The sequence below is a fragment of the Chaetodon trifascialis genome, chromosome 20 (genome assembly GCF_039877785.1).
Source record: "Chaetodon trifascialis isolate fChaTrf1 chromosome 20, fChaTrf1.hap1, whole genome shotgun sequence".
In the NCBI taxonomy this organism is placed as follows: domain Eukaryota; kingdom Metazoa; phylum Chordata; class Actinopteri; order Chaetodontiformes; family Chaetodontidae; genus Chaetodon; species Chaetodon trifascialis.
In genome coordinates this window covers 4856397-4868634 of record NC_092075.1, presented here as the reverse complement: position 1 = coordinate 4868634, position 12238 = coordinate 4856397, and the positions used below count along the sequence as shown (strand labels likewise).

The 12238-nt window shown below is 45.5% G+C and overlaps 1 protein-coding gene across 8 annotated transcripts in view; it reads left to right on the top strand.

Annotated features, from left to right (window-relative positions):
* Positions 1-12238, top strand: part of LOC139348509 (disabled homolog 2-interacting protein-like) — a 145878-nt gene that overhangs the window by 86801 nt on the left and 46839 nt on the right. Inside the window, exon 1 of one of the 8 annotated variants that reach the window (XM_070988695.1) lies at positions 3762-4331. The exons of 6 other annotated variants lie outside the window; for them this stretch is intronic. Coding sequence is in view for 1 of the 2 variants with exons in the window: in XM_070988694.1 (XP_070844795.1) it covers positions 10537-10559 (23 nt within the window). In the remaining variant the exon portion in view is untranslated. Of the gene's footprint in view, positions 1-3761; positions 4332-10446; positions 10560-12238 lie in introns of those variants that run through there. One more of the 8 variants, XM_070988694.1, reaches the window with a different exon arrangement.

The following is a 12238-nucleotide window of genomic DNA, read 5'->3' as shown; positions in this document are numbered from 1 at the left end:
ATAGGTGTGGTTGCACTGTGATGACTATGCATGTGGTAAAGGGTGATATGAGGAGAGAGCAAGGTGAAAATACGCATTGCTTCCTGACTTACTGAAGTTCCAGCTCTTGCAGGAGTGAAGTTGTTTTCTTTTACCATGTCAGCTGCCATCTGTCTAGACAGTATGTTCAGATAATTTGCAAAAGGCGAACCTCTTTTCAAGTTTCAGCAGTCTGATGAGCATCATCCTTCCTCACTTCTGTTCCTGTTTGTAATGCAAGCCAGCAGTAATCTGGCAAGCTGGCCCTCCATCCAGATTTTTGATTGGTCCGTCTGACTTTGCATGGATTGATTCAAGTCACAGGTGGCTCACGTCTCCGGCAACTAAACTCAGGCTGTGTCCGAAAATGACTCCCTCGTTCACTCGTTCACGCCTCTCAGTGCGACAGACATGCAGTACGTTTTGCAGCATCAATGATGGGTTCACTTTCTTCTTCAAGTGTGGTGCAATGCAGCTTTGTTCACTGGCAGGTGAGCCTTTCAAAATGCTATACATAGCTCTCAGCTGTGTGTGCAAACTGGCCTGCAAAGGTGAAGGAATCACCTGTCCACCGGTCATACTGTGCCACCTAATGAAAGCCAGCACACAGTCTTTGCTCTCAAGCCTCCAGTTACTTATCAAAACACTCAAATGTTTCACTCTTTTCAATTTGCTTTCCTGTGTGCTAACAATGCTGCATCACTGGAAAACCTCAAGGCGTAAAATCAGTGTCCTCCTGCTTTCTTCTGACCTCCCTTCTTACATCAATCTCTTTGACCACATCAACAGTTTTCAGTTTTTCACTTTATCAAATTGCACATGGCTGCTGTTATTTCCACTTTACATTTTTTGTAAATGAAGTGTCTGAGCGTCGAGAATCCTTGGCGCGATAGAGCACTTCAAACTTCGATTCAGCGGTGATGAAGCTCAAAGGCCTCGCGGTGTGCCTCTCTATCTACTACTCGCCGTGCCTGCTCCAGACGCTGCCTCATCAAGGCCAGACTGGCGTGGTATACGGATGTGTCTGCGTTAAGCCTCGACCACTGCAACCCACGTCTTTATGAAGTGAATGCATTGATGGAGAAGAAGCACAGGCTGGGTTAAGCTCCACTAGCACTCCTCCTTGGCTCTATATTCACTCTACTCCATGTTGGCGTTTTATATTCTTTATGACATGGATGTTTCTGCCTTGTTTTAGTGTTTTAGTCTAAATTCTTAAATGAATTTTTCAGCCTCAACTTCTTCTGAATGCATCAATATGAAGATCACACGTCTGGTAGATCACACTTAGCTAACGTTCAATAATATGGGAACTATTCTTGTTATTTATCATTCTTTTTGAGAAACACCCATTTTTGTGCTCTATTGATAAAATACTGTTGCTGTAATGTTTATATCACAATGCTCTAGCTGAATCAAACTCAAGAGAGAGACGTAAATGTGGCGAAACAGCAGCACAGCTCCACTGGTGCAGTCTGACCTAGTTAGAAACAAACATTTAAGGTGTCGGCGCTGCCTGTTTACCTCTCTGCTGCTCGCAGCGCCTCCTCTGAGCACATGGATGGGCTACCGCTAAAATCAAAGGTGCATCACATTTCACAGTACGCTCTGGAATGAGTCACCATCTACTAGGCTCGTTGCTGGAATCTGATTCCCTCTGTTGCAAATCTTTGCTGATGGCTGTCGTTGCGCTGCATTGCATGCATGCTGCATTGCATGCGTGCTGCATGGGGAATGGTAAATACGGGCGCACAAAAACTGAAGTGCAGGAGAGATGAGATGGCGCCAGACAGATAGCAGTATCACTTTAAAAAAGGCTAAGTTCTCTGAGTGCTGTCATTGTTAGCTGGATTATCTCTTTGTCAGACAGTCAGCTTGCCATTGTGCATTTGCAAACCCTCTGAAATAGCTTTGTGCACTCAGACTGCACTTTTGTCTGAAAATGCTGCATATTTTTCAAATGACACCTTCACAGAATTTTGTCATTGTTTGCAAATGTGTTGCACTTTGCAGCATTGCACACGAAACATTTCAAGTTTTGTAAGTTTAACTGTAGAAGTTTCTCTTTTATGCTCATGATTGCAGTTGTGCTAAATTAGAGCGTTGTTAGAGTGGCTGCGGAAGGTAATATTACCTTCAGAGGTGTCTGGAAAATAGTAATACATAATAATTAGAGCGCTCCATAATAAGGCCGGAATCTTTATATATGATTTGAAGGCAGCACGCAAGACTTAGATAACATGTCTAGACAAGAAAGCGTACAGAAAATATGAAATAATAATAATGATACAACTGCGTTTTGTTGGAAAAAGTATTAGCCGCAGCTAGCCTGAGCGAACGGAGCTGACAGGTTTGACCTTTTATAAACAGTAACAAATGAACAAACGACGAATCTGTTTCCACTTTATTTTTATTTCTGGAGTAAACTTATCAAAGATCTTGCAATAATTTTGCATTGAATACAATACAACAGCACAGCAAACTGTGTCCTCCTTTCATTGCACTGGATTGCAACTGACCTCACTCCCACTACAATAAAGAGCAATAAATCTATAATCCAGGCCATGCTGAGATTAGATCAAAATCAGTTTTGGCCAGTACAAATGCTGTTACAGTGAAGCATTTTTATGTGTAAGAAGTCTCCTGAGACAGGTTTTAATGAACCTGTAATCTTTGTTTCTATTTATCAACTGTGCAAAGCTCTATTCGTCACATATGTGCTGTGTACTGTATACATATCCTCAGTGCTTTAGAATGGACTGTAACCTCACAGATTTTGATTGAAATACAGTGAAGTAAGAATCAGTTGTGACTCAGAAGGATCAAGGCAGAACTCTTTGTCAGCTTCAGGAGGAAACAGGTGGTCAGCAGAGTGAGCGCCTGAGAGACTCTCCTCGATTTGGTCATTTTCCACCCAACAATGCGCCTGCTACCGGTGCTTTTGTTTAGAATGGGTGTGAACTCAGAGCTCAGTATTTGTACCCTCCTCCACACCCTATTGTGTGGTCACTTGGTTTACACGTGCACTCATGTTTGTGTGTGCGTGTGTGCAAGGGGCGAGGGTGATGTCATGTTTGATGACATCATTGCAGACGTGCAGGGAGTGCAGATGACTGTCCACCGCTCTTCTGAACCAGCTCCCCACAGCTGTCCAGCCTTATCGCTGCGTCCCGCCCCAGCCCTTTATCCCCCTGTGCCGGCTCTGCCAGTGTGTAAGCTCTAGAAATAGCCTCTGCCTTATCTCCTCTGCCAGTCTACCAATCCCTGCTCAAATTGAGCATGGCAAAACCATCCCACCCACATTCCAGCCTCACTACTACGAACCCTTTGGCTGGCCCCATCGGCCAAGTCACTTTGCCAAAGCTGAGCTCCAGCCTCATATGTACAGTGTTTTTTCTGTCTGAGCCCCAGCATGAGCTCTGGTCTCCCAGCTGAGCCGAGTCCATGCTCAGGGCAGGTTGGCGGCAAACCCTCCCCCCCACAACACCACCACCACCACCCCCGGTCCCAGCAACAGCGGTGGCGGCGGCAGCAGCAGCAGTAGTGGCTGACAGAGGAGGCAGCACACCTCGCAGCAGAGTTGACAGGACAAAGAGCACACACACACACACACTCCCTCTGGAGCCACACAAGGGGGGCAGGGCCAATCTAGGCTGCACCACACACACATGCATGTGACAGCCACCCCCCCAACACCACCATATGCAGGCTCCTCCCTGCGCAAGGAGACAGAAATGGGAGGTGCAGTCAATCACTGACAGTGAAAGGGAGAGGGTTTAGCTGGAGTTAGAGAGAGGGGGGAGAGACAGCAGAGGGGAAAAGGGCACAAATCATCAGTGCCGAATCATAGTCAAGGACCTGGGCATCCTTATATTCATTCATGCGGAGGAAAAGAAAACAAACAGAAGAGAGTGTGTCCCATTTCAGAGACAACACAGGAAGTAGGGCATGCTCTGTACAGGGTGAGCAAGAGAGGGTGGGAGAAAGAAAGGAGGAGAGGGAGCAGCGAGAGAGGGAGAGCATTGTAGCGCTTACTCCCCACCCCTTGTCTTAAAGCAGCAGGAGGAGGAAAGAGAAGGAGTCAGGGAGAGAAGGAGGAAGAGAACCACAAGTAAGGAAGCGAAGAGGCGAGTAGCAGCCTGCATCGGTGGCAGGGGGGAAGAATGGAGCTTTGAAATCGCCTCTGCCCTCATCCATCCCTGCATTTCTTTTTCTTTTTTCTTTTTTTTCTTTCCTCCCCTCTCGTTCCGGCTCAGCCTCGGTTTCTCTCTCCGCCTGCCTCTGATTGTTCTGTGGAATTCTGACAATGCCTGGTGAGTGTTATCCTGCTTTTCACATGTCACTCGCCGTCCTTTGTGTGCTGGTTTGCTCGCTTCGTGCAGCGGGAGGTTGTTTTCTGTGTGCGAATGCGTGGCCACGAATACAAATGTACACTTTGCGTGTAGAGGATGCTTCATAGAGACTGTTTACGCTCCTCTGCCTCTGTGTGCTGGTTATACTCCAGCTGTGCTGTCCTCTTCTTCCTTAGCTTCTCTCTCTCTCTCTCTGTGACAATGCAAGGGAGGCTGCTCTCCTGAGCACACACACACACACACACACACACACACTCTCTACTACATCCTGCGTACATCCAGGATACTCAGTCATAATTATATAATTGCTTTTAGGTCCCAAAGGGTTTTCATTCAGAACAGTGCATTTATTAGCGCCGTAACACCAGAGATGATAATGCAGAGATGGGCTTCGGCTTGTGAGTGGTGACCACATCCTAAATGTAGCAGCATCACACAGAGGTGGCCTGTGTGAAGGAGGGCAGCCAGCTAACACAAATCAGATGACTGGGCCACGCTGTGAGGTCAGCTGCTGGTTTTCGCCAGCGCTCTCAGTCCAAGTCGTACATTGGAGGCAATTAGCAGTTTAAAGGGAGCCGTGTGTCCTAAGGATAGAGAGTTTGGGAGTCTCAGAGAGCAACAGCTCATTTCATCGTCGAAGCAGTGTAATGTCTGCACAAGACGAGTGGAACAGCTCTTCTTGGTGGTAAGTCGAGCTTTGGGCAGTTTTAAATCTGTTACACTCTCATATTCATATATTAGATTCAAAGTGATTTTACAAGATGGAATTAAGTCAATTAGCAATGATCATATCAGCCCCCCCCCAGATATATTTACATTTTATGGATGGATAATTTAAATATATTTCCTGATAATGATCAGATTTTTCCCTCAAATCCACAGCTCAATTAATGCACCGTACACAGCGGGAATCACATGGGCGTGAAACACACGGTACACGCCACTTATATGCGTGGAGTTAGTCAGCAGCCGCACATCAAGTGTAATTAACTTTCATTAATTATTCCAGTTAGACTTATTGCATTTTAATTTGTCTCATTAAGAAGACGGCTAAAACACAGAGGCCATCAGCGGCTGTTCAACACGGCCAAACTTCCCCGCCACGTTACGCAGGAAGAGTAGAGAAGTTCCTGGAGAACAGCGCTCAAGCAAACATTTGTCTTCCTCTGAGGTGGCTTCACGGGAGGAAGCCATCTTTGGTTTAGTAAACACATAAATGACAATTTGATGGTTCTGTCGCTTGCGTGCTGCAGCGTTCAGATATGTTTCAGTGTGAGAGCTCAGCTGGTGGTCCTCTTGACTGTAGCCTGCCGTTGAGCCCTCCAGAACCAAACCAAGTTTGACTTCTACGTATTAGGCTACAAGCACTTGTGTCAGTCTGTGTTTGTATGCAGTAACAGTGTGATTCCTGTTTTTCTTTCCTCCTCCCAGCCTGGAGCGCTCTATCTGTTTGCATGCATGAGCAAATGTTTGCGCGCACATTTATTTATGCGCTCATACCGGGCGCACATATGCATGTGTCTTCAGCTTCGGCTGTCCGTCTTCGTATGTTCCAGCCGTCCTATTTTAGGTCAGAGCTGGCTAGCCAGTAACAAGGGACAGCAGAGCGAGAAATAGAGCTGTTAGTCATTTTCACAGCCTTAAACATGCAGTCGGAGCAAGAGGGAGAGATGGTCAGAGAGAGATGAAGATAAGACAAACAGTCCAAGAATATTGCATCATAGAAGAGGACTGAAATGAAGACAGAGAGGGAGGACGCTCTGCTGATGTTTATGTTCCAGTATTTTATGTGCTAGTTGTACTAGTGCTAGTTTATTCTATAACCTGTTATGAACCTTCCAGGATATCACTTCCTTGATTTGTCTGCGTTGCAGGGAGATAAGTTAAAGGGAATAAACGCAGAGCTTAGCTTCACACAGCATCTCTCTGCCACTCCTTCCTGTCTCTTCGTGTCATTCTGAGTGTTCTGTCTCTGTGTAATTACTCTGTCATAGACCGTCTCTGTGATGTCCATTGATTTACTGAGCGCTGATGAAGTGGGGCAGAGCATTTGATCAGACACATTTACAGGGAGGGAGGAGTGGGTCAGCGCCGCGCCCGGGGGCCACTCGACTGGGGGTCAAGAGGTCTGAGCCGCTGGCGGTTCAGGGAGGGGGAGGGAGACGCAGCCACAGTTCAGCACTCAATCAACAACACTTAATCGCGACCACACAAACATGAACATCCAAGAAGGCGCAGGGCATTGCTTCAGGCTGGTTTGTGTGTATCGTCGATAATAGTTATCTAATTCACGCAATTGTCCATTTTCCAATGCACGTCACTGTCCGGAACACCGACTATTGAATGGAAATGTGGTGATTTTTCAGGAAAATTGAAGGAGTGTTTCTGGCACAAAGCTGAAAACAGGGCTGTTTTCATTGAAAGCTGACATTTTGGGAGGTACGTGGTTTTTACAGGGCAGGAACGACGTGTAGTTTTAATGCACAATAATTGCATGTTGTTTTTTTAGCATCCCAACGGTTCATTTTTGCGACAGTAATAGTAAAATGAGATCAGACGTTTGTAGTTTCCTTGTTGTTGTTTTGCATTGGAAGTGCCCCTACTTCCTGTTTTTAGAGCTGGCATCAAGATTGTGTTGCTCTTTTTCTATGCTTTATTCAAATGAAGCATATAAAATGAGTGAATGCACCGACTGCATTCAAGTGTACAAGATTCAGACATTTAGAGGAGATTATAAACATTCCACACACACACACACACACACACACACACAAACACAGCATGGATAGCATTTAGACTTGTTTTAGTCAAAATGATCAATCTGAAAAGGGTTTAGAGCATGAAAGGAAGAGAGAATGGCAGGCCTTGCACAAAAATGTCAGAATGTCCATGTGCTTGCATTCGCTGGCTTTAAAAGGTGCGATGCGCGTCAGCAAATTGGAGGTTAGAATATCATCTTCAGTCTAGCCGTCGTGAATGAAAGACGGCCGGAGCAGGCTGAGCCAAAGACATTCAGAAACATTATTCTGGATCTCCTCGACCCTGCCTGAGAGAGGATGAAAGAGGAGCATATGCTCATGATGGGGCAGCATTGTGCGCTGTCAATAATTGAATCACTCATTCGCTCTCTGCTGCCCTGAAGGCCGAAGTGCAGAGTCAATAGGAACAACGTGAGAGGAGAGCTCTCGAGCATCAGTCCTACAGTACCGGCCTCTGTCCGTCCTTCCGCCCTCATGCTATTTATCTCTGTCTCTTCCACAAACAAACACACAGGAGAGCTGATGTCACTGCCCCAGTCTCCGGTTCATCAGTGCGCCTGTCTCTCCACAGTAAGCTGCTTTACAAAAATGAAGCGGAGGCCAGGCTACAGAGGGATGAATGGAGGGAGGGAGCTGTAATGCCTCGACTGCTTACCATTTCCTCTCACTTCTCTTCCTGTACCAACTTCTGGGGAAGAAGACGGAAAGACGCTGTGGTTGGATGAGGCTGATCTTTTAACAAAACTTGGCAACACTGCCAACAATGGTCTCATGCAGCCAGTCATATTAAAGAGACAGTCACCTCAGTATAAATGCTATAACAAATCTCTGCTAGTTAACTCTTAGCATACATATTGTCTATATATGTCATCATATTACCCAGTTCCTACACGGGAGAGATTGCCTTCCAAATTTAACAGCAAAAGCGTCTAATTAAACTCCACTTGCAGCCCAGATTCAGTGCCGTGGCATTAAGCGGTATTATTCTCGGTCTTACCATCCTCCTTATTGCAGTAATTTTCATCTTCTCCCCACTTGAGTCCCTGTAATGCTGATGCGAGTTCGCTCTTCTCTTGGTCTTCATCTTTTTCTCCCTGTCCCTGCCCTCTATCAGCACATACTTGTCCAACATGTCTCACCCTCTCTCCATCCACCACCCACCTCTCTGCGATGCCGACTTGTGGAAGCTTGCCTGGAACGTACTGTATCCACCGATGAGTTTCTTTCTGCTCCACCTCCCTCCCTTCCTCTCTTTACCTTTGTGCAGGCAGGTGGTGCTCTACTAAACAGGTTAGCGGTTAGCAGGGGAATAACTTCTCAGAGGCGAGGCCTCTCAGGGACTGCCTACAGACAGACAGTTATTTGAGAGAGCCCCGTCCCTCCCACCATCTCTCATGACCCCTTCCTGTTGCCGTCTACTTCTGTGCACTTGGCTCATGACCTCGCCTGTACCCACCCACACGCTCCTTGGCATGATTTGACATGGATTTTTTTCTTGCTGAATCACTCAGAATACAAATACATTCCCTGTTTGTTTGTTTCCGAGTGTGGGCATTCACCAAAACCTTGTCTGTGCATGCATATTATAAAAGTTGTACATCCACATAAGCACAGAAGGATATTGTTCAGTATACTTTTTCCCATGAATAATGAAGGTTTTGAGATAGCTTTCTGCATTTCTCTCCTGCTACGGTGATTACAAACAAATGTCTAAAGATAGAATAGCCTTGCCCTGTCCCACATTATATTTGGGAGCAGTCACACTCCAAACAACCCTATGAGGTATGATATTATCATGACCCAGACCAGAAGAATGAGGAAATCCCCTGAGTGTTTAGTCTCCAGGCTTTGCCTTGGCTTTGTAGTTAACCTTTACCCAACCATTCTCCAAAACAGCAAGGCATGCAGGTCTGTTTACTTGTGATAAGAGCAAGCAATTCTAATCCACTGCATCGGGAGGAACAAGCACATGAAACCACCTCCAGTTTCACCTCCCAAATGATACTTAAATTGTTTTGGAGCCAGAGAACTGGTCCACCTTTGAAGACCTTTTCTGCTACACAGTTCACAGTGAATTGCATTGTGGATGTAGACAGCTGCTACGGCCTCCTGTAGTTTCACTTTAGTCTTTTTGCACAATGGCGTCCGCACACTGTTGAATGATTGAGCTGAAATGTTCTCCTGTTGTTCAGAAAGCGTTTTAATATGAAATACTGACACTGTTCCATGTCAAACTGGACCTGCTTCTGTGTAATTATTCCACAGGAGATGACTGGCATATCTGGGGCTCTGGCTTTATTTGGTGCTCAAACATCAGTTTGGATCGAAGCGTCTCTTGACAGCATGTCTTAGCTGTGACATCAGTCTTCCCTCGCTGGGTCGTCAGCTATGTAAAAACAAGCATACAATACATCTGGCAGTGCGTCTCCTCCCTAAACCTGGCTGGCCTCATTTTCTCCTTCCCTCTCTTGCTCCATCTTTCCCTTTTTGTGCCTTCCCCTCGTCTTTTTTTTTCTTTTTTCTCCCTTTTCCTGGAGTCCCCCTCTCCGGGCCAAGGACCCGGTATTTTCCCACAGAGTGTGGTGCTGAAGGCTGAGCCATTGTTTCCTGCTACAGGGAAACAGGGAGGGAGGGAGGGAGGAGGCAGGCTGACTTCCTGGCTGCCAGCTCGGGGTCTATGTCAGTGTGAGAAAAAGCAGGGGAGACAGATCTGATGATGACGGAGGAACTGTGTATCCTAGGGACTGACTTCAGCTAGAAAAATATAGATTTTGCTCTATTTTTCAGACAGTAGCACCTAAATATCATTCATAACAGGCTGTCAGCCTTTCCATCCCTTTTTTGGGTTTGCTTTATCGAAGCAGAGAGACAGTGGGAGTCAGCACTGCCCTTCACAGTACCTTAGACGCATAGCGAGACTTTATTTTGGCAAGGTTTTCATCTGAAATTCTAGATTATTATCATGCAAATACTACAGCTAGAATAATCAGGAAGAAAAATTACAGTGAGGTCAAGGGAGATTAAAAAAAAAAAAACTACCAAAAAAGTTCAACAAAGTTGCTACAAATGCACTCGTTTGCTACAGGATAAGCTGATAGCCCCATGTCATCCTGAGCCTGGTGTTTACTGCATTACTTCATGAGAATATAATGTTTCACTGGACTATGGGAAGGCTTGTCCTAAATAGAGCACTGTCTTTTTAAATGGGATGTGGAGAGGGGTGTGTTAGTAGCAACAGACATCCTTTGGGAGCGGTGTGGTGTAACTTAGAGGGCAGAGGCTCCCGCCACGTTCCCAGAGACTCAAAAATAGTCGGGAAAACACTGAGACCAGCCGCTGGTGAGGAATGCGACCCAAACTGAAGCTGTACGCTCTGTGGATCCAGTGCGGAGAGCTTCTGCTGGACAATGTTTCACATATTCAGTAGATCGTAAGTGTCCTTTTGTTTTAATGCCTTGTTGTCGGGTGTGCTTGTTGCTGTGGATGGTTACAGCACAGCTGCACGCTGTGGTTTTTGGAAACCTCTGTCTCTGCATCCACCCACGGTTCACTCAGGACTGCACACTGTGGCTTCAGCTAACTATTTTTTGCTACACATATGCCAGTAAGTACCGTCTGTTGGAATTATGAAAGGAACATGATTAATTAAAAAAAAGAGGATAAGTGCTGTACATCTGAATTGTCGGAGAGGAAGGCGCTGAGAGAAAACAAGGACACGTTTAGACATGAACACAACAACTATTCAGTGCCAGAGGCAAATCGTGGCTTTAAAGTGCAAATAAGATCTCAGTATTGACAGCGCTTTACAATTTAGAGCCAATTATGTGCTAAAGTTACTTCACCTGTCTAAATCTAGTATTAATAAAAATGTAACTATGAAAGGCAGAAGAAAGTGGGAAAAGTGGTGTTTGCAGAGATCATAGGCTCGAGACTCTTTTTGCCATGTTGCGTGGGAAGAAAGTCTGCCCTCTTTTTCTCATTGTGAACTTGAGCGTTTGCCTGTTTCTTTGTCCAATGCCACAGGGATGTTTGAATATTCAGGTCAAGAAGTGAAAAACGCACTTCCCCATCTCCTCTGCTCCCTTTCGCACATGGTGTTATCAGCTCCCCGAGCATTTGACAGTTATGCAAGAGTTTGAGAGAGAAAAGCCTTGTTGTGGCTAATTTATATTTTCCTGAGCTCATGCCAAAAAACAGAAGGACAATTGTATATTTTTTGTATGGAGTTTGGTCTGTCTTTGCATGAATACAGCCTGTAACACACATGCACCTAAACCCTTCAGCACAGATGCACAGACCATTTCCATGACCTTGGCATGCCTTAAGTATTCTCAGCCTCATGGCTAAGGCTGAGTTATGCCCACTGATATGTGCGTGTCTGACCACTAATAGCCTATTAACGTCGCTGTGGAGCATTGTGGTTAAAGAATACTTATATTACCACCATTAAATGACAAATCAATAATGGCTAATGCGGAATAACAAATAGGAAATGTTAAACTTGAAGTGGAAAACGTGTATTTTTCTGCACATGTGTGTTTCTGCCAGCGGAGGGGTTTATTAGTGATATGACATTACTGTATAACCAATGATCGCATTTCATGGTGTAATACTTCACTGATTCATGTCAGGACCTCATCTTTTCTCCTGCTCTTCTCTGGTCAGGCTCTAATTTTGAAGGACAGTCTCTCAAACCGCTCCGACACCTCGCTGCCCTTCAGGGTTTAACAGTAAGGATCACTGGATGGCTCGAAGCCACATAATAAGTCAGTTAATTGGGCAGACATTGGCCCAATTAAGCAAGCGTTTCCACTATCCCCTGTCTTACAGCGGTGATAACTATATTATCTTTGCCTCCGTCTTCCACAGCTGCCCCACTCCTCTCTCCGCTGTGGTATTTTAGAGCAGAATTAATGAGTGTGTTAAGCGGAAATGGTGCTCATATGTACTTTGAATTACAAAGCAAAAAGAAAAAGGCTGCTTCTTTTGTTGCGAACGCTGTTTTCCTAGGTTTAAAATAATGAATCAGCCCCGGCCTGTCAAGATTATTTGTTGGCAGTTTCAAAGTGGGTTGAGTTGGCTGGTTTCCAAACGCACCTATAATTCTTA